At 56.6% G+C, this 21,264-nt stretch overlaps 2 protein-coding genes across 5 annotated transcripts; one reads left to right on the top strand and one right to left on the bottom strand.

The window, feature by feature from the left end:
* Positions 1–15: 15 nt before the first annotated feature.
* Positions 16–2,475, top strand: GNMT (glycine N-methyltransferase). Its single transcript, XM_063328015.1, has 6 exons — positions 16–312; positions 494–621; positions 1,001–1,114; positions 1,636–1,778; positions 1,943–2,064; positions 2,166–2,475. Exons 1-6 carry the CDS (start codon positions 107–109, stop codon positions 2,335–2,337), a joined length of 885 nt encoding a protein of 294 aa, XP_063184085.1. The 5' UTR covers positions 16–106; the 3' UTR covers positions 2,338–2,475.
* A 1,321-nt stretch (positions 2,476–3,796) lies between these two features.
* PEX6 (peroxisomal biogenesis factor 6) lies at positions 3,797–20,667 on the bottom strand. 4 transcript variants are annotated; one of them, XM_063328011.1, is made up of 17 exons: positions 19,736–20,667; positions 19,488–19,648; positions 18,669–18,752; positions 17,214–17,316; positions 16,883–17,019; positions 16,687–16,798; positions 12,825–13,033; positions 12,039–12,231; positions 11,595–11,671; positions 11,352–11,484; positions 8,704–8,909; positions 8,550–8,611; positions 7,994–8,102; positions 6,656–6,772; positions 6,107–6,184; positions 4,789–4,928; positions 3,797–4,467 (listed from the first exon to the last, which is right to left on the bottom strand). In XM_063328011.1, exons 1-17 carry the CDS (start codon positions 20,627–20,629, stop codon positions 4,331–4,333), a joined length of 2,952 nt encoding a protein of 983 aa, XP_063184081.1. In that variant the 5' UTR covers positions 20,630–20,667; the 3' UTR covers positions 3,797–4,330. The 4 variants fall into 4 exon arrangements, 2 of the variants coding, with proteins under 2 accessions (XP_063184081.1, XP_063184082.1); XM_063328012.1 differs by lacking the exon at positions 3,797–4,467 and having other exon boundaries at positions 4,790–4,928; positions 8,482–8,611; XR_010070160.1 differs by lacking the exon at positions 3,797–4,467 and having other exon boundaries at positions 4,794–4,928; positions 5,963–6,184; positions 8,482–8,611.
* Positions 20,668–21,264: the final 597 nt, after the last annotated feature.

Here is a 21,264-nt window from a genome sequence, read left to right as displayed (position 1 = left end):
GCGGGGGCGGGGGTGGTGGGCGGGGCGTCGGCGGGGGCGCGGCGCAGTGAGGCCGGAGCGGGGCCGGGGCCGCGGCCGTGTCGGTGTCGGCGTCGGCGTCGGCGGGATGGTGGACAGCGTGTACCGGACGCGGTCGCTGGGGGTGGCGGCGGAGGGGCTGCCGGACCAGTACGCGGACGGTCGGGCGGCCCGCGTGTGGCAGCTGTACATCGGGGACACGCGGGGCCGCACGGCCGAGTACCGCAGCTGGCTCCTGGCGCTGCTCCGCCAGCACCGCTGCCGCTCCGTCCTCGACGTGGCCTGCGGCACCGGGTGAGGCACCGCGCCCCGCGCCCGCCCGGTCCCCCCCCCCCCCCCCCATCCCCTCCGCCCTCCCCGCCCCGGGGATACCCTGGGCCACGCTGCCCCCGGCCGTCCCCAAAGTCCCGTCCCCCCACCCCCACCCGGGCCCCCCCTGAGCTGCCCCCGGCCCCGCTGACAGCCGTGTCCCCAGGGTGGACTCCATCATGCTGCTGGAGGAGGGCTTCCAGGTGACCAGCGTCGACGCCAGCGACAAGATGCTCAAGTACGCGCTGAAGGAGCGCTGGGAGCGACGCAAGGAGGAGCCCTTCGACCGATGGGGTGCGGGGGACACGGGGGCCGGGAGGGGCATGTGGAGACCAACACCCCACCCCGGCCTGGGGGCCTCTGCCCTGAGCCCCTCGCGTCCCGTCCCCAACCCCTCGCCATGCTCAGGCCCCTCGCGTGGGTGCCACTGGCCAGGTGGCCTTGCTGCAGGGATGGGCAGGGACCTGCCAACGCCAGCTGCTCTGCAAGCCCAGGCTGTGGCCCTCACCTGCCTGCTGGCCCCAGGCTGGATACAGCACCCGCAGGGGGCTAAGGAAGGGCTGGGTGATGATGGGCTTGGGGGGCGGGGGGGGGTGGGGGGGGGGCTTGCATGCGGGGCAGGCTGTTGGGTCGTTGGGGTGTCCCTGCCCTCATCCGCTCCCCTGTACTGCAGTCATCGAGGAGGCCAACTGGCTCACACTGGAGCAGGACCTGGAGAAGCCAGGGGACGGGTTTGATGCAGTCATCTGCCTGGGCAACTCCTTCGCGCACCTGCCTGACTTCAAAGGTGAGTTGGGGGGTTGTGTGCGCGCGTGTGTTACCTACACACATGTGCACTGTGTCTGCCAGCAGGCTGAGACCATGCCCTAGCTCATGCCATAAGTGGGGCAGCGGATTACGCGCAGTGGCGTTGCTGCATCACGGCGTGACTCCAGGGAGGCTGAGGACGTGCCCCAGTTCATAGCATGAGTGGGGCCCGTTGGGTGCTGTGATGATGGTGGTGGAGCTGTGTGCATCTCTGTCACATCTCTGGCAAGGCTGGAGACACACCCAGACTTGTGCTACAAGCAGGGTGGTGGGTTCCCCATGTGGTGTGCTCTGCCCCAGTGAGGCTGAGAACGTGCCTGAGCTCATACCATGGGTGGGGCTGTGGGTTCTCCAAGCTGAGATTGGTTTTGGGGGGGGGAGGCACGGCAGGGGTAGCTCTGTCTGTGGGGGGGGGGGGTGGGGTGGGGGGCAAAATGGGGCCCCACGGGCTGTGCCACAGGGTACAATCAGTGCCTGGGGACACTGCGGTTTCCTCCCCAGGGGACCAGAGTGACCACAAGCTGGCCCTGAGGAACATCGCCAGCATGGTGCGGCCCGGTGGTGTCCTGGTCATCGACCACCGCAACTACGATCACATCCTAGCCACGGGCTGCGCTCCACCTGGCAAGAACATCTACTACAAGGTAGGTGGGCTGGTGGACCCTCCTCCATCCCACTCCTCTCTGCCCCAACCTGAGCCCTCTGGCCCCAAGGGGGCCAAGTGGGGCAGGGAGCAGGGCTGTGCCCAGGCTGGGGAGGGGGCCACCAAGTCCCCACAGGCCACAAACAGTCTTACTGTGGTCCCCAGAGTGACTTGACCAAAGACATCACCACCTCGGTGCTGCTGGTGAACAACAAGGCGCACATGGTGACCCTGGACTACACGGTGCAGGTCCCTCCCACCGAGGCAGGTGCAGCCCCGGAGCTGAGGTGAGAGGGGCCGCGGGGGTGGCTCCTAGCCCTGGAGTCGGGGGGGGTGGCTAGTGCTGTGCTCTGCTAGCCCCCACCTCACCGTGGTTGCCTCCTTGCAGCAAGTTTCGGCTCTCCTACTACCCGCACCGTCTGGAGGCCTTCACGGCCCTGCTGAAAGGCGCCTTCCAGGGGAAGTGCCAGCACAGCGTCCTGGGCGACTTCCAGCCCTACACGCCGGGGCAAGCCCACGTCCCCTGCTACTTCATCCACGTCGTGAAGAAGACGGCCTGAGGGGGCTGCAGAGACGGGACTGTGGTGGCTGAGAGCTGCGAGCAGCTCCGGGGACAAGCAGGGGGCTGGAGACATTGCTGAGAGCTGCCTTGGAGCCCCCTCCCATTAATTAAGAGCATTCGTGAGACCTACCGGAGCCCGTGGTCCGTGTGTCCGTGTATGTGTAGGGTACAGGGCAAGGGGAATGGCCGCAGCCACCTCAGGACTCACGGGGAAGGACCTGCCCAGCCTGGGGGGAGCATGGGGTGGGTGCCCGCACAGCCTCACGCCCGAGCCCCCCCGCCGCGGGTGCCAGTCATGCCTGTGGTGTGGGGTTCGGGGCTCCCCTTGAAGCGGAGCCAAGGGTGGGCTGGCTCCTGGCTGGTTGCACGTCCCCGCAAAGCCCACGACAGCACGGCTCACAGTGTGCTGCAACTGTTTTTTTCCTCCCTTGTACCACCCCCAGCCAGGCACCGACCCCCTTTTCTTGACACCCCTCTGCCAGGGCTCCCCGAGCGGGGAGGCTCCGCATCCCCCCCCCCCACCGGTGCTTTTGCTGTGGCTGCAGCTCCCTCCTTGCCCGCCCTGGGGAGAGAGGTGGTGGCCAGGTCCAGCAGCGCCTTGCGGTCAGGGACAGCTCTGCCTCAACACGCTCAGGTGCCGGAGCAAGCGCAACAGGGCTGGAGGCACGTATCAGCTGGGGCTTCGTGCAGGAATGGCTGCAGCTGCTGGAGAAGCAGCCCTTTCGAGGAGGAGCGCGGTGGGGACCTGGTGCTCGACAGCCACGCTTGGCTCTGGGACACAACTGCCAGCCGTGGGGCAAAGCCTGGGAGCAACGGCCCCTTGGGCCTCTGGCTTAACATGTCCACGAGCCACAGGAGCAGCTGCAGGGACCTGGCGGAGGCAGCTGCTGGCCAGCTGGCTGCCACACACGGCTGGAGTGGGGAATTTATTTGGCATCCTTGGCAAAGGCCAGGAAGCGGGGCACACGTGGTGGTGCCATCAGCTGCCGTGAGGCTGCAGAGGGAGGTGAGACAGGATTTCGGCAGGGGGGTCAGCGCAGACAGGGCAGCTCTGGGCTGCTCCAGCCACGGGTTGAGTATTTCCAAGGTTGGAACACTCCCTCTCCCCATGACGAGTTTTTCCTAGTATCCGGTGGGAACTTCCCTTGCTGCCACTTGCTTCGTGTCCTGCCTCCCAGCACCTCCAGGAAGAACTGGGCTCTCTCCACCGAGACAGTTCAGCTCCCAGCTGAGCAAACCCCGTTCCCTTGGCCTCTCCTCATCTCGTATGTACTGCAGCCACTCTGGCAACCTTTGCCAGACAAAGGTGGCCCCAGCCCTGTTCACAGGTGCCCTCCCCCCTCTACCTGCAGGACAAGGGTTTCTCTGCAACACCCACCCGAGGGAGCTCGTAGGGACCTTCCCAAGCCCACAGACACCACGAGCAGGCAAAGACCTGAGGCCAGGCAGTGAATACCTAGTGTCAAACCCCCATATTTATTCAGAGAGACCATGTCTAGCCCAGGCTGGCTGCAGCAGCAGCGTCTCGTGTCCTACTGCCCTCCAGCCAGCGCCCCTCACTGGGGGCTGACACTCCAACAAGTGTTGGGCTGCCTCCAGCCCCCCTCCTGCTGCCAAACTGGGTGCAGTTTGGGACTCGCTCCCCGACTCAGTGCTCTGTCACCCACGGAGACACTCCTACATTGCCCACAACCACAAGACTCGGCTTCCTCTGTGCTGGGAAGTCACCCCGGTATGCTCCCGGCAGCCACAAAGTGCTCCCTGAGATGTGAGGGACCGTTACAGAACCCACCACCAGCTTGGCTGAGCAGAGCAGTGCTTCCACCGGGCTTTGGTGCAGGAAAACGGACGGCTACTTTTCCACCCAAGCTCGAAAGAAGGGGGCCCAGGAGACATCAGAGGAGAGCAGGGGGGTGCCTGTTTGTGCCTGTTCTCTCGCACCCCTTAACACACCGTCCCCACCACTCCTCCAGTCCCAGCTCTGCTCAGCATTAGCAGGCAGCAAACTTCTGCTGGATGAGTCTGTACCTGAGCAACTCCTGCTCAGAGACTGACGGCTGCAACCTCGCAGCAGCCTGCAGGAAGTCTTCCATGGTCAGGATCAGAGCAGAGCTCTCGGTGTCCAGCCCTGCATGAGACAGAGGACAGGAAAAGGCTGAATGCCAACGCAGGGGCGGCTGGAAAGATTCGACAGCCCCCTCTCCAGCCACCAGAGACTGGAAGGAAAATCCACGTCTGTCTCCTTCCCACCGGGACCACGCGCTGGAGGTGAAGATGATCACATCTGCAGAAGCCGCCTGCCAGTAACCCAGAGCCCAGCATTTAGACTTGGTCCCAAAGCCGTCGAGGCCTTTCTCACAAAGCCCAGTTACCAGCATCGGTAACTCTCCTCTCTGCCCCTGCGCTGGGCCACCCCAACACGTGGGACAGCTAAAGGCCGGGCTCCTACCTTCCTCGATCCATTCCACCTTGCGTTTGACAGCGCACATCATGGCATCCGAGCACAGGGCATAGATGTCTGCTCCTGTCAGCTGAGCCGGGCATTTTTCTAGGATGGTGGTGAGATTCACGGAAGGATCCAGTTTAAACCTGCCGAGAGAGAAAAGTGCAGGTGTAAAAGCCACAGAAAAAACAAACCAGGAGAGCGGTGGCAGCCAGTCTGACTGGGCGGGAGGAACTGGAGGCCCCATGTTTAGCCACTTCTGGACTGTGCTCTGCATGCTCGAAAAAACCAAAAAAATCAAAGGGGTTGGTTTGTTTGTTTTGTCAATGTAGTCACTTCTCTTAGTCCTCTCTCCTGCTAAGTAGGATCAAAGGCAACTTTTGAGTTCTCACTCAGAGAAACTAGGTAGTCCACATGCCTGGGAACAGCCTACAGCCAGGGCTGGATAAGAACATGTTTAATTACAGACAGTACAAACCACTGTAACACCAAACCATCCCATCAGCGCCACGCTGCAGACAGGGAGCCTCCTTCAGCACGAACAGCAGCACGGTGCTGGAGGGCACGACGGCCAAGCCACACGGCGTGAATAGATGCTCGCAGCCAGCCCACGCTCTCGCCTCTCCTGCTGGCTTATCGTCAAAGGCAGCAGCCGATCACGGCTATCCATGACAGAACGTCCCCGCAGAGGCAGATTCCCAGCTGCTCACCCAGCTGCGGTGGGGTGGTACCTCTGCACCTGAATTCCAGGGCTTGCTTTTCTCCCTCTAGAGAGATGCCCTCAGGAGCTCAGAACGGCTGGGGAAGCAGCCAAACCCCACGTTGCCGTGATCCCAACACAACCAGTGTTTGGAACAGAGCACAGGCTGAACACCCCTCAGCATTGCAGGAGGGGGGACAGTGAGATGAACAGAGCTGCCTTCACCCTTGGACCTGGAAACAGCAGATGCGCCAGGGGAACTCTTGCAGGAAGCAAATGGGAGATTCCTGCCATTTTGGTGCACCACAGTCCCATCACACTGTTAGGATCTGGCTAAGCTCCTCAAGAAAAGCATGTGGGCACGGTGACTGGAGAACTTTACCAACCGCTCCACCTGGACAGTCACCTGAGCTGCTCCCATCTTGTATGAAAACCAGCCCCAGTTCTGCTTCTGGAAATTGCCCCATCCTCTTCCCCTACCTGCTGTCTGTGGGTCAGTGACTCAGGTGCTCCCCAGGGCTCAGACATGAAGCCAAGCTGGAGCACACTACGCATCAACCCCAGGAAGACTGCGACCCACTGGAGGGTGGCGGAAGGCTGCTGCAAGAGCACAGGGTCACTCACTTCCTGGTGACGGCGCTCAGCACCTGCAGCTGCGACTCCCGGTCTTCGTTTATGCCCACATAGACCAGCTTGTCGAACCTGTCAGCAGAGAGAAGAGGCAGTCGAGAACAGGCCAAGGCAAACCTGCCACGGGTGCTCGGCCCTGTGCAACGGAAACTGAAGGGTGGCCCTAGGGCAGCTCCTTTTGCTGCCAAGTTCGTGGATGACACAAAGCTGGGGGGGAAAAAGCAGGCAACGTGCTGGAGGGCAGGGCTGCTCTTCGGAGGGACCGGGGCAGGCCGGAGAAACGGGCAGGTCCCTTATTGCCCTGCTCTGATGCTGGGGCGATAACCAGAGTGGAGGGGGATAACAAGCAGCCGTATCTTGTTCTGCTGATACAGCCGTAGGCACCGGCCTCCTCTTGGCTTCCTATCTCCCCCACAAGCCAGGGCTGGGGGACTTCAGGAAGTCTCTGTGGAGGGAATATGGTGGGGACACAGTCCACCTCATCACTGCCTATGGAGCTCCGGGGAACTACCCTGGAGCAAGGCAGGGTAGGATGCGACATACCTGCCCGGCCGGAGCAGAGCTGGGTCCAGGAGGTCAGGCCTGTTCGTAGCTCCAATGACAAATACCTCTCTGGTGGAATGAAGGCCATCAAGCTCAGCCAGGAGCTGCGAGACAACTCTGCAGGGTGCAAGACAGCACAACTAGGCCTTGGCAAGTCACCCACTGTCACCCTCAGCCACCAAACGAAAAGAGGAATAAGTGAGGCCACTGGCAGGTCCGTGGCTTGGACTTCAGCTCGTATTTCTCTTCCCTGAAGAGCCCTGACACAGCCATCCAGACCCCTTCGTTTACGTGCAGCCAGTGAGTGCGTGGGTTCATTGCAAAGTCAGTGCAAACCTCTGTTACCCAGACAGTCCTTCAGGCCTCTGCTTGGCTCTGAACCCTTCCAGGATGGCCACACGTGCTTATACTTGCTATCAGACACTGGCAACACAGAGCAAATGTAGGCAGGCACGCATGGCTATGGCTCAGGTTGCCCACTCGCATGTGCTGGCGGATCCTAACTCTCCCCGCTGTGTGGTACTGCCCAGCACGTTCAGCTGCAGGACTGCCCTGTCAGTCCCTGCCGGGGACAGCCTGGCAGGCCGGTGACACTGACAACCCGTTCTCCGAGCGGTGAATGGCACACCTTGCAGATCTAGTTCTGCGGCCACAAGGCTTAAGCTGGGCTGGCAGCACAGTACTTCAGTGCTGCACAGACCTCCTGGAATGGGGATACCTCCACCAGGTTCTGGGATCACCTGAGGCAACCAACGGGCACCATACCCAGCCCCTTCCAGAGCTACTGGTTTGCGCGTGTGAAGATGGACGCTGTGTCCAGTGACACACGGTGTCACTGGAAAACTCTGCAGAACCCCCATGGATGGAGAGGAAGATTGGATGGGGACTATCAGCTCAGCAGAAGAGGCCTGGGGGAAATAACCCTGTTTCTGGGTATCTCTAAGCTGTACATATTTTGCTTCTACCAGAGGCAGCTGAAAGGTTTCCCACTGCAGCGAAACAGCAGCTAATAGGAGGCGAGCACGGCAGGGGTGTGAAGGATGACCTTGGAGAGGCCAAAGGGAGTAGCTGGCAGCCACAGAAGCAGCTGGAGGGGACTCTGTCTTTACCAAATGTTTGCACAACAAGCTTGGGCAATCAGGAATCTGTGGCAATGCAAATAGCAGTACTAATGTCCAGAGAGAGGAGACAGGCCACACAGAAGAGCTGAAGGGAGCAGGGAAGGAAGGAAAAAAAAATAGAGATTTGGGATGGACTCTGCCTCGTGGGGATATCCTGTGCATCCCCCCAGCTGAGGCAGGCATGCTGGTCTCTCAAAAACACATAATGCTCACCCACCTGTCCATGACGCCCCCTGAATCTCCGCTCCGCCCACGACTGGGGGCCAGGGAATCCAGTTCATCAAAGAAGATAATGCATGGAGCAGCTGCCCTGGCTCTGGCAAATACTGGGAGGAGACAGCACAAAAGGTGAGAAAGGCCTGGAGGAGCAGTCAACGGCAACAGGACCTGCTACGTCACCAGCAGGGAAGAGCCGTGGATGGAAACCAGCTGCCCACTGCCTCACCACCACCAACTGCTCCTGCCTGAGGGGCTCAGTGGGAGCAGGAACAAGCAGCACCCAGCACCACGGGCCCCAAGGCTCAGCTTTGTCTCTGAGGGGCTGTTGTCCCATCGGGAAAACCAGGGACAAGAGCAACAGGCCCAGAGCGAGCAGGAGGGGAAGATGTGGCAAGGAAAGGAACAGACTGAGTGCAGGAGACAGTTGGGTTTGTGCCCTTGCGGGCAGCTGTGGGTAGGAGCCGGGAAGAGGGGTTTAAGTACTACCTCCTTCCCTCCAGCACCACGGAAAAGCCCCATCTTCCTACATGTAGGAGCAGGATGCATCTGCTCACCGTTACGCACATTCTCCTCGCTTTGCCCAACGTACATGTTGATCAGCTCTGGCCCTTTCACGCTGTGGGGAAGGGAGAAGAGGGAGCCAGTTAGCGCATGCCCATCCGCTGCCAGGAGAAAGTCAGTCCCATTGCATGAACCCCCACTCTTCACCTAAGGAACGTCATGGCGCACGTGGTTGCCACGGCTTTTGCCAGCAAGGTCTTCCCTGTCCCTGGAGGCCCATACAGCAGCAGACCAGAGCGGCACAGACCCAGTGACAGCAGCTCCGGGTGCTCCAGGGGCAACTGGATAGTGTCCAGGATTTCCTTCTTCACCTCCTGGAGCCCACCAACATCCTGCCAGGAGACGGACGGTATCTGCCAAGAGAGAGAGTCCCTGTCAGCACTTCTTCCTGAGCCTCGAGCAGGCCTGGGGAGCTCTTGCTCCAGTGGGGTAGTAGTCACCAGCCCCTTGTGCCGTCACCTGTGTCTGGCTATGCAGCAAGTCAGCCCCGCACTGCACTGCCAGACATCCCGGCCGTGGGATCCCCCAGCACCCACATTCCCCTCTCCTGAACTCTGCAATACGGAGAACAAACTGTGCATGTCCCCATGCAAGCTGCTGCCTTGTCTCCAGTCCTCTGTTGCACCTCATATCACCTGTCAGCAAAAATACCCCAGGGAAAGCACCTGCCAGAGAGCCCTGCTGCAGACAGCCCTTGGGACACATGAGGGAAGGTAAAAATAAGAAAGAGAAAGAAAAAAAAAAAAAAAAGAAAAAAAAGAAACCTAGACCTAGCAATTATGAGCTACTTGTGCTCAGGGCACCTTGTCCCCCAAGATGGTGAGACTGTGCAAGGGCTTCTCACCAGAGCGACAAAACCTGGGCTATTAGGAACCTCTGTCATGTGAAGGAGGATGTGAGAGAGACACATCCTGGAGGACACTGTCCAGAAAACCAGCTGCTTTTGAAAGGGGGGATGCGAGAATAAAGTCCATGGATGCTTACAAGAAATGGATAGGGATGGGGTCAACTGCAAATACGCAAGGGATCATTGCGGAGAGAAAAGACAGCAAACTTGAGAGGGGTGATCCATGACACTTTAGTTATTTTGTGCTGAGCAAAACAATCTCAGAAGATGCTGCTGCTCTGCTCACAGCATTAGAAATAGCAGGAATGCCACAGTCTGCGTGACAGATCCTCCTGAGAGTCAGAGCAGCTCTCCCGGGAACATGCAGAGAAAGCAAAGCCCAAAAACACTTCCCCCCAGCAGCTGGCTGGGTGGGGAACAGGTGCCAGCAAAAATTGGGAGTTTAAAAATAGGCCAGAGCAAAATTCTTTTCCCATCAGCCAATTTGGCTCTCCTTCCTTCGCTACTTGAGATGATGTTATCTCACGCTATTTCTCCAGCTGTCCAGCAAGTCCACCAGGAAAATCAGGTCAGACAAGATAAGGATTTCCAGGAAAAAAAAAAAAAAAAAAGTCTCTTAAAGCAAAAGGTCACATGCCATACTTCTTCAGTGCTAATTAATGGAAGAGTTGCCCTCTCCCCTGCACTCTTGCTTATACTGCCTCACTAGAAAAGTCTCTACAGGCATCAGCATGGGAGCTGGAAAACTGCAGCAAGGTTGTTTTCAGGGGAGAGCTTTGTGAGTCTAGGACATGTTGCAGACACTGCTAGCAACGGGAGGTTTGAAATCAGTTGTCTCTAGGAAGCTCAAGCTATAACTGCAAACAAATGTGTGACTAACCAGAAAATGCAAGCAGGGAATTGAAAGTTATGTATGTCGAGAGTATCCAGGTCTGCTAATGGGCTTTCTGAACCACAGCCAATTACTAAGAAATTGATAAAGGACTGTAAAATACAAAGGAAATCAGCTCCCATTCACACAGCTCACTGTCGAGCACGCTCTATGGTTATTATTTGTCTTACAGCAAACTTGGCAAACACGCCTCAAAGCAGAGCTCATTTCAGCCTCTAGTAAATTTCTGAATTAATTAAGTCCCGGAGTAGCTCCTGTATGATGACACCAGCAAGGTGTCACCCTGGGCAGGACTGCAAGTGGGCGGCTGGGGAAGGCGCCAGGATAACTGCTCCAAGGCCAGCGTTCCCTGTCCTGTGCTGAGCTCAGTTATTTGCACTCGAGGGTGTGGAGAAGAGGCTCCAATCGTTTCGCTCGGACCTCACACTACTCACACTACGCAGCAAAAACAGTCACCCCTAATGCTGTTTCCCTGTGTGCCGAGCTGCCAGAGGCAGATCACACCCCTCACGAGAAGCTGACTCTGCTGGTTTTCTCTGACACTCCACGTCCCTTTCTCTGAAGAACCCCCAAGCTCTTCCAATCGCCCGGCCGTCAGAAAAGCCTGTGCCAGCTCGGGCAGTGTCCGAGGCCAGGGATCAAGTATAAGGCTTCTCACACATGTGGGGAAACTCCCTCACCAGCTTGCGCCCCAGCCTCTCTGTTCCCATGCATCAGGTGGCTGGAGAGACCTCAGCGAGGCAGCCAGCCTGCGGTTGCCTTTGCCTCTCGAAAGGCTGAGCTACGCAGCTGGCAGCCCTATGGCACTAGCCAACTAAGTGGTCTCCAGTTAGAGCAGCAAGGGCTACCCTGACCAAATTCAAAGCCAAGAGGATGAAAAGCACTCGTGGGGAAAGCCCAGTGGGACCGTTTCCCACCCAAGGCTGGGGAATACATGGAAGGACACAACAGGAAGTGGTATGCTAGAGCACAGCCCTGTCTGGCGAGGTCTGCGAGAGATACTGAGCCATACCGCCCTAGAGAACCAACCCTCCCTCCTCTGCCCCAGCATCCTACCTTCGGGGCTCTCACTGCCTGTGAATGGGCATCGTGCAGCTGGTCCAGCGCAACGCTAAAATCCTCCTCAAGCACCGGGAACCCAGCAGTGCAAAAATCTCTCTCCACTTCCTCGCTCAGTCCGCCTGGAAAACTGTTGAGGAAAGAGAAAGGAAGGACTCAGGCTCCGCCCCAGCTCCTGGCATTTTCCTGCTGGCTGCAGCCCCTGCCCTCCCCCGCCTCCTGCCCTGTTGCCTGTGCTACCTCAAGGCCTGGATGCGGGTACAAGCAGCCCGGCTGCTGTGGGACAACAAGGCACAGAAATCTCCCAGCACAAAACCCTGTGAATGCGGAAACAAACAGCATCAGTTCAGTCCCTGACCACAGCTCCAGCTGGGCCATAAAAAGTGTACAGGGAAAAATTCCTCGCAGAGCTGTTCTTTGAGCTGCTGTGCCCTGGCTGAAGGCTCTAGCTTCTTTTTTTTTTCCTATTGGCTCCGTCTTCTAGCAGAGCTAAGTATCAACCAACACCCCTGCAAAAGGTGTGAAGTCCTTAGGCTGCAGTTAAATCTGAAGTTAAAGCTGATGTCTGACTGAAGAAGTTGCCTGTGCTGTGGGAATTGCCCCCTTTCTGCAAGGCCAGGTAGGGGAGGTTGGCCCAGCACTCCTGTCCTGCCCATCTCCACATGCTGCTGTGGTTTCACTCACTGCAGTCCTGCGGGCCAGCTTGGACAGGCTCACTTCTTTGCCCAGAGGCAGACCAGCAGTCAGCATGCTCAGCATTGACCTCCTCTGCTCTTCTGAAGGGGCTTCAATTTTCACCTCGTGAAGGAAAGCAGTCTGCACGTCTGTAGGAACATCCTGGGGTTTGCAGGTTGTGGCAATCACCAGGACAGCATGGCTGTTGATAAAAGGATGACAGTGCATGGTCTCAGCTCTAAGGAAGCTTCCCTTTTACGTTGCTATCACCCATGCCAAGTTACTCTCTAATGGCTAGCCTTCCCTCTGAGAAATGCACATACTGGCCAAGGTGTCTTGCAGCCACCCTCCTCCAGCTTGCCCTTGAACTGCTTTGTGGGCTCTGTTTCCAAGTACAGGCCCTTCAAAAGGCATCTTATTTCTTCACTGGATGTCTCCTTCCCTGTGCCCTGGTACTTCTCATCAGCCTCAAGATTCTCCCGGGGTCCAGCTCCCTTCCAGGGTCCCTGTGGCCCTTGGCATGCCTCACAGCCAACACGCCAGGTTTGCTCATCTGAACAACTCAGAAACCAGCTTCAGACAAACGACGCTTCCCAATTCCCTCTGCCACTAAGCTGGAGGAACGAGGGCCCTCTGAAGTAAACAAAGCAAGTCTGGGAGAGATTCCACCGGATTAAAAATAAAACAGGGCACATTAGCAATCAGTCACCTTGATGTAACGGTGACTGCTGCCCTATGAATGGCAGAAGCAAACAATCACCGCAGACGCTCATAGCAAACACGCAGAGTCTGTACCTCAGTGATGGGTCTCTGTCCAGGAGCAGCTGTCTCAGAGTAGCGATGACCCTGGCGTCCTCTCCTAGCCTGTCCCGGTCTCTGCCAAGCACCTCGATGTCTTTCAGCAGGAGCACACACGGATGATATTGCTGGGCCTGGGTGAAGGCCATCTGTACTTTCTCCTCTGTGGCTCCACTGGTGTCACTGCACAAACTAACGCAATCAACCTGCGAGACAGACCACACAACACAGTCTGCAGTGGTTGCAACTTGGACAGCTGGGGGACCCAGGGCAATGTTCAAGTCCACAAAGCCTTCCAAGGGCAATTCACAGCCAAAAGGAGATCTAGTTGGATCCTTCCCAGAGACACATTCAGGACATGTTCAAAATAGACATATTCAGGACTCTCTGGCATGGAAAAACATCTATTTCTTGCTTCTCTGCAGGAGGTAAAGGGGGCAGGAAAACGTGTCTGAAAGAGGTGAGGCCAAGAGACCAGAGAAGTTGATACGGTGCATATCACGGCTCAGTAAGCAAAGCTGGAAGGGATGGGAGAGCTGTGGGAGAGGCCAAGAAAGGGAGAACAAGGTGTCTTGGAGGAACAGTGCAAAGAGCAGAAGGGGAGGCTCAGGAAACTGTTCAACCCAGTGCCACACAGGCTCAAAGTGCAAGAGGAAGGTAGAAGCGGGGGGAGAAGTTGGAAGCGGCTAGAGGCCCAGACACTGTTTGCAAAGTAAACATTTGATACAGTCATCCAAACAGGAGAGGTCACTGGCCAGCCTTGAACAGCAGCTTGAATGCTGCTGGAAACAGGCAGTGCTGCCTCCTGCTGCTGCGAGGTGGAGCAGAGAAAGCCAGACCATCTCTTGGATTCCCTGGGCCTCATCCTCCGAAAGGCTAGCTTGAAGCAGGGAGAATGCCTCAAGAGCTGATGTAAAGGGTAAGGACAGGGACACAGAGCTGAGGAACTCCTGTGCTCCACGTACTGTAGGCAAAAACAGGAGTTAGGGTTGGGGCAGGCACAGCCAAATGGCAGCAGTATCTGTATGGAAGTACAGCAAGGCAGAGGGAAAGGACAAAAAAAACCCTGCTGATCGTCAAGTGGTGGAGATTACAGTATGGAAGAATTACTGTGTCCTGGTAGGAGAGCAGGCAAAACAGTCAGAGGAAGAGAAGGTGGAATGGTAATGTAAGCATTGCAGTAGGTGAGAAAAGCAGGGAAGAGCGTAAAAGCTGGCATAGGAGAATAAGACGGACAGGAAATACCTCTAGCTTCAGTAGTAAGAGTCTTAGTCTTTAAAAGCAGCACACAAGGCCAAATCCAGAGCTATAGCCTTGCACATCGCACAAGAACCTGAGGCCACCTGCCAGGACACGGCAGTGCTGCAGTGCTCCCAAACATATCCTATACGTGCATCTGAAGGTACTGTGAAGCCTCTGCAATCTTGTACTGGATCCCAAGAGCTATGGCACATCTGCAGAAGAGTAAGAGCTCAGCACCACTAAGGATCACGTCCAGAAGATGAGCTCCACAGCAGCTGGCCAAAGCTGTAACTATCTCCCCCACTGACCCACTGTTACAGCTTTACTTGGATAGAAAAGTGCAGCTAAAGAGAGTAATGTCAACCTAACAGGACCCAACTTCTAAATAGAAGAAAAAAAACCAAATATCCAAAATGTGTAGCTTGTTTTCTATGAGTTGACTCTAAAAATACCCACAAAAAAGGAGCAAGCCTATGTTTCCCTTCCACAAAAAGGAACCTTCCAGATCTCTTCTTTCCATCTTTCTTCTTCTTCCAAATCCTTTCAGAGTTTCAGAAACTAAAACCAGTTCAGACCACGAGGCCATTTAGCCCACTATTTTGTCTCCCAGCATGACCACAAGCGGCTGCTTAAGAAAAAGGATGATCACAGTAAGCACATATAACGCCCCCCGCTCAGTACTCTTCCAGGCACCTACCATTCCCACCAGAAATGATTTTCCCAGTCAGATGTCATTTCATAACAATAGGTTTCTCCTCCAAATACTCTTACCTACACAAAGAACCATCCCCTTTAGCTTGCCTTTTCCCACTAGCTCCACCTGTCAGCCCCAGGCCTCATGCTGGCACAGAGAAAAGTAAACTTTCCACTCTGTTGACCACTCAAGATCTTGTAAACCTCTATCAAACTCTCCCCAAGTTCTCTATTTTTCAAGCTGAAGAGCCTGTTCAGCTGTTCACCACACAGAAACTGGACTAGACTCCTGATCTTTCCCAGTAGCCTCCTCTGAATTTTTCCAGTTCAGGTTTATGCTTTTGCAATGGAGACACCAGAACTGTGCACAGAATTCAAGCTGTGGCAAGACAAGGATCTGCACAGCAGCAGTACCTACTCTCAAGTTTGTTTCCTAAAATTACGATCTGATCTTTGACATATATGGAGAACAGAGCCCAAATTTTCATGGAGCCATTGACATAAAATCAAATTCTTGATACTGACTGGTGACAATCAGCTTGAAATCCATCATTTCCATGTAAAACTAACTACAGTGAATTTTACCTGCCATTTCACTGCTCAGTCACTTGGTCTCATTAAAGGTCTCTAGTCCAAGGACAGTCTGTCTCTTTTCTCTTACCTTTAATAATTTAGGTATCAACAAACCATTATATCCCAGTTCACCCCCTTTCCCAGGTCATTTCTGAGCTCCCAGTGCAGATGCCTGCAGAGCTCCGCTGCTGATTGTGAAGACTCACCAACCACCACCAACCACCCAGCCAGTTCCTAACCTTTAACCAGCACTTTATCCATGCCAGGACTTTCACTCAGAACCCACCACCATTCAGCTTCCCAAAGAGCCTTTTCAAAACCCAAGTAGACTGTGTTGGTCATCTGTTCATCTGTTTTGTCTTCCATTTACTTCAAGGCCACCCCAATGTGATCTATGCAGCGGTCTCTTGTTGTAACACTTCCTTATCTTGGCTGATTCTTTCTTTCTAAAGAAACCTTGTTTTGATGTTGTTCCCCTTTCAGAAGCCAAGCATTGCTATGGAAGATATGGGGGCTTTTTTTGCTCGAGCGGGTGGTGGCAAATGTGTACACAGTTACAGGGTAGCTCTTCTACAGGCCATGAAATTTTGAACCAGATCTGGCACACATGCTATTATCAAACCAAGGGTTTAATTTCTTTTCTAGGCTTCCCACCCAGCTAGAGAAGATCTTAGCATCATCTCTGCCTCACTTTCCAACATGCCTTTTTGCCCAGCCTATGGGGGGGACAAGTGAAAACACCCAGTGCCACTGCAATTCCCTGCCCTCATCACCTTTCCAACTTCTCTCTGTGTATTTTAGTTACTGCCACCCTCTGGGGTATAGTATCAACTCAACGCCCTATCAAATGACAGGGAGACAGTCTGCCAAAATACAACTGTGAATTGCAGTATCTGCAAAGTACCTTAGACCAACAGCATTAATAGCAAGAGTCAGTAAAGAAAGGTAGAAATGCAACCCCTGGGCCAAGAGATCTCTAAATTACTGATTCCGGAGCACTGGAGGGTACCTGCCAGAGGAGACATCTCTTCATGCTTATGCTCTCTTCCTGAGCATCTGTTAGTGGCCAGTCTCAGACATAGGCCATGGAGCTAGACAGACCTTTAGGCTGATCCCAACGGTTGCTCTGAGGTTCTGCCCACCAGCAGCCATAACTCATGCCAGAGCAAGCCGCTAAGCTCAAAATACTCGGACCCCTTTTGTCTGCTTGTGCACATGGGAGCAGCTTCTGCGCAGGCTGCACGTCATGGTTGCGATACCCAGGAGAGTTGGTATGGCTAACTTAAAGAACATTTCCGTAATTCTTTGTATGTTGTAAACCCACCAATCAGCTGACCGCAGGAGGAATTACCTTGAACAGGTGGAGGTTGAGGCAGCTACACACAGCTCTGACAGCCATCAGTTTCCCGCTGCCGCTTGGCCCTGAGAGGAGAACGCTGCCAGCCGCGCTCAGTGCACTTGCCCTGTAACACAGAGACAGTTCTCCTAGTGACCGGGGATCGCGGTCCCAGCTCTCCCGGCGCTTGCTAGAAGGAATTCTAACTCACGGACTGTTCAGATGAGGCCGAAGAGCGTCACAGAGCTGCTTCACAACATCAGAAAGTCCAGCAGGAGACAAACTGCTCCAGAACTCGTGGCTGTTATAGGCTGGGGCAGATGGGACAGCGCTGTTTGTTGAGCCCGCCTGTGAGGAAGGGAAAATAGCACTCTGTGGAACACCGCCCAAGAAAAGACATGTACCAAGTGACAAAATGTGTGCTGAAATGCCATTTTTCAATGACAGGAGACACAAGCCTCCACAGGCACCTTCAACACCCCTAGTGCAACCTCAGCCTCAGATCTCCTGTACACCCTCCCTGCTCTCCACTGACATCTTACCAGATAGACAGAGGTGTTCTGGGTGTCCACCAGGTAACCTTCAGACTGCTCGCCTTCCCCCATGCCTAAGATTTTCCTCGCTTTGAAGTAAAGCTCTGGCCACCTAAGGGAATAAACAAGCAGTCTAAATTGTTGAGTCAAGATCTTGACGGCAGGAACAATACAGTTGCCAACAAGAAGACAGCTGAAAGGCAGAGGTAAGCAGAGATCCTCTTGCCTTCTCCCAGGACCCACACGGATCCTTTATGGACCCCACTGTGCCGTCTGGCCAGACAAACCAACAAGACTGTCAACAGTTACAGCTTGTGCTGGTGGGCTTCATTCCACAAGTATGGCTGTACTAATCTTACTTCATCTAAGAGCTCAAGACATTTTCTCTTCTGCCATTGCTACCTTCATTACAACTCCGCAGAGATTCAGTTGCGGAGTCTAAAACCTTACAGCACAGAGTCCTCCAGGCTGCAGGCTAGGCCTCACCCAGATACCATGAGAGCCTTACAAGCATCCTACCCTGGGCACCTTGCAGGAAAAAGGCTTCCTCCTACGCTGATATCCCACTGGATGGATTAAGTGATCTGCAGAGGTTTCCTCTGGGATTTTCTCCACCCTCTGAATAATTGTACCACTTGCACACCAACACAATTCCAAGCTCCTTAGGTCCCATGAACTCTGCTGTCTTCTCTGGCTTGCCACGGGGCTAATATAAGACCACAAATGGAAGACTTGTGCCTCCTATGGTCCTGCCTCTCTCTGAGAAACAGCCTAGAAAATACTCATGTAGTTGGCTATAAAACTATTAAATTTTAAAATGCATAGCGGAGCTGAGCAGTGTTACAACATGTCGCTGGTACATCCTGCATGAATGATTCAAGGCGATTCTTCACATCACACGCCTCCGTTACCTGTGGCAGTTCCCCCAGTGACACAAATGAAGCGTTTATATTAACACCAGCCAAACCCCACTGCGGGCACCCCTACGCTGATACAAAGGTGACTTTCTCTCACTTAGCACAGAACTGTTTCAAAGCCATATAAGCAAAACCAAGGAAGGCAGAATTGGTGGCCAAACAGAAAGTTATTCTAATACGAACTGTAAGTGCTTATATTCACATTTTGTTGTTTGTCACACATTGACAAGCCCAACTCCCACTTTGCTGGTGGCCACCCCTTCCTCCTCTTCATTCCTTTTCCCCCCATCAGTTTCTTTCTCTCTTTTTCCTTTGTTCCCTCCACGACTATTTGAGTGAGCTAAGGGAGGCCTCCCTCTTAGCTGCAGCCTTCCATAATCCAACAAAAACATTTCCCTCTTCTCCCTAAAATAAGAGGCCGATAAACTCCAAGCTCCAGGAACAGATCAGAATGGAATAAACTGTCTTGCTTCAAGAGAGTCAATAGTGGAAAAGTATCTTTTCCTTTGCAGTACCCATGTAAGAGCCACGGTTTGTTGCCACCTACCTTAGGAATTTGTCTGCATTTACTTCTAAAAACTCGGCATATCCAAATGTTGGAACACATAGGATGTCTCCCTCCTGGACAAGCCTACAAAAAAATAACAGGGAGTTTCAACAGTGAGAGTAAATCCTTCTGGTGGTGTGTCCTCCCCATCCTGTACCACATGCGTTTTCATAGAAAAGAATATACTTATTCATAACAACTCACTCCTTTCCTGTAAATAAAATTATAAATACTCACATAAAGATTTAGCATACACTGGATGCGAGTACGCGCATCCAGACTACTAAGGGGAACCTTCTGGGAACGGTATAGAAGACGAATGCCATTAAAGAGTGTCTCTTCCAGACAAAATAGCCTCCTTATCCCTGGAAGAGCTGAGAATAATTCCAACAGAACGCCTCGACAGCCAAATGAAAGAGGCTTGGGGGCAGGTGTCATAAGAGAAGATGGCAACACATCCAGTTTCTCGATTACTCAACTTCATTCAAAGCTGAAAACTGGGGTTATGAACATGCCCCAGAATGGAGGTTTGCAGGGAGCACTTGGGAGCCCTCAGCGTTGGCTGGTAGATCACGAGAAAGGAGACTTGAGGATGTCTTCCAAAGGACAGGACAAGAGGTGCTACGTGCAAGTGAAGCACGCTCACAAGGAGAAGATGGTACAAGCGGATATTCTAAAACTACTCAGCATCTGCATTAAGGTGTTGATTATGCACGCCATCAGTGTGTATCGGCTCTGGGTGCCACAAACACAGAGCAAGGGTGCATCTCACCAACACGCCCTAGGAAGAGGAACGCGTCCCCTCCCCGTGCAGCTCACCGGGGCGTTTTGAAGTGCTTGTAGAGGAGGCGGTCGTAGCCCCCCCGTGCGCTGTAGGCTGGTGAGCAGACGATCTCTAGGTGCAGCTCCTTGGCGAAGGGGGGCACGGAGAGCACGGACCGGCTGCCCTTTCCATCTGCAGCGCCGGCCCGTTCGTACCTCTGCAGAGGGGAAAAGGCCACACCGTGAGGACCTGCCGCCGCCGCCCCCAGCCCCAGAGGCCTCGGCCTCCCCGGGCCCCGGCTCACCTGCAGGCGGAGGTTGGCGGCGGCGGCGGGGTCGCAGCCCAGGTTGAAGGCCAGTGCGGGGGCCAGCAGGGCGGCGCCGTCGGGCGGCCCGCGGCGGGCGGCCCGCGGGTACTCCCAGGCCGGCGGCCGGGCCAGCAGGGCCGCCAGGTGGCGTCGGGCCGCCCCCTCGGCGCCCACCCGCACCCACTCCCCCTGGAACAGCCCCAGCGCCAGCAGCCCCCGCCGGCTCACCCACACCTCCGCCCCGCCGCCCGCCCCGCCGCCGGGGGCCGCCCGCAGCCCCACGGCAGCCGCCTCCCCGCCGGGCCCGGCGGCGGCGAAACTGGAGACGAGGGGGGGAGCGGCGGGGCGCGGCCGGCAGGGGGCGCTGCCGGCGGCGGGCTCGCGCTGGGGCGGCGGCGGCGGGGGCGCGAGGGCGGTGCGCGTGCCGTTGCCTAGCAACCCCTGGAGCGCCGGCCGGGCCTCCAGCACCAGCGGACCCGGCCCCGGCCCCGCTCCCGGCAGCGCCTCCCCCCGCCGCACCAGCACCGCGCCGCCCGCCGGCCGCCCCGCCCGCCCCGCCGCCCCCAGCAGCACCCAGGCCAGCGGCGGCGGGCGGCGCACCGGCCAAACGGCCACCCGCCGGCCGGCCGCTAGCCCCAGCCGCCGCACCAAGGCCCCGCGCAGCCACAGCTCGGCGCCCCGCCGGCCCCCCGCCTCCAGCGCCACGGCGCTCAGCAGCACGGCCTGCGCCCCGCCGCGCCCCGCCGGCCGCACCGCCAGCACCAGGCCCTCACCGCTGCCGCCTCGCCCGCGCAGCGCCGAGCAGAGCGGCGGCGGAGCCAGCAGCAGCGCGGTGACCGGCGCCAGCTCCGCCGGCGGGGCCTCCAGCGGCCGCAGCACCGCCACCGCCATAGCGCCGCGGGGCGGAGCGGACCCGTCCCCGCCCCGCCACCATCGAGGCGGGCGGATAGAGAGGGCGCGGCGCGCAGGCGCCGAAGCCTCCTCACGGTCCGCCAAGGCCACGGAGCGGCGGTGCCGAGCGGCCCCATAACGTCAGCGACCATAGAGCGGCCACCAAGCGGTCGCTTTCCCTCAGCAGCGCCCCGGCTCGGCCCCGCTGCGAGCGGCGGCAGCTCCAGGCCGCGCCCGCCCCCGCCGGAGCCTCGGCTGGCAGCTGAGGACACCTCACCTCAGGGCCCGGCCTCCGCGAGGCCGCGCTCCCCGGCCCAGCCGCCGCCGAGGGCTGGCGGCCTGGGCACACAGCGGCGCGGTGGCGCCCGCCTCATTCTCCTCAGGCTCCAGCGGGACCGCAGCCAGAGGCTGCAGAATCACCGAATCACCGAGTGGTCGGGGTTGGAAGGGGCCTCTGGAGATCATCTAGTCCAACCCCCCTGCCAGAGCAGGGTCACCCAGAGCAGGTGGCACAGGAACGCGTCCAGGCGGTTTTTCCATATCTCCGGAGAAGGAGACTCCACCACCTCTCTGGGCAGCCTGTGCCAGGGCTCTGCCACCCTCCAAGGAAATAATTTTTTTCCTCGTGTTGAGAT

The sequence above is a fragment of the Chroicocephalus ridibundus genome, chromosome 3 (assembly GCF_963924245.1).
Source record: "Chroicocephalus ridibundus chromosome 3, bChrRid1.1, whole genome shotgun sequence".
Taxonomy (NCBI): Eukaryota; Metazoa; Chordata; class Aves; order Charadriiformes; family Laridae; genus Chroicocephalus; species Chroicocephalus ridibundus.
The sequence above is the reverse complement of the archived record's forward strand: the minus strand, read 5'-3'. Positions and strand labels throughout refer to the sequence as shown.

Coding starts and splice junctions, on each gene's coding strand:
- GNMT (XM_063328015.1), top strand. CDS start 107: ATGGTGGACAGCGTGTACCGGACGCGGTCGCTGGGGGTGGCGGCGGAG. Junction 313..493: donor GACGTGGCCTGCGGCACCGG/GTGAGGCACCGC, acceptor CCGTGTCCCCAG/GGTGGACTCCATCATGCTGC. Junction 1,779..1,942: donor GCAAGAACATCTACTACAAG/GTAGGTGGGCTG, acceptor TGTGGTCCCCAG/AGTGACTTGACCAAAGACAT.
- PEX6 (XM_063328011.1), bottom strand. CDS start 20,629: ATGGCGGTGGCGGTGCTGCGGCCGCTGGAGGCCCCGCCGGCGGAGCTG. Junction 11,485..11,594: donor ACCCGCATCCAGGCCTTGAG/GTAGCACAGGCA, acceptor TTTCCTCAACAG/TTTTCCAGGCGGACTGAGCG. Junction 4,929..6,106: donor CTGAGCGCCGTCACCAGGAA/GTGAGTGACCCT, acceptor CTCTCTCGGCAG/GTTTAAACTGGATCCTTCCG.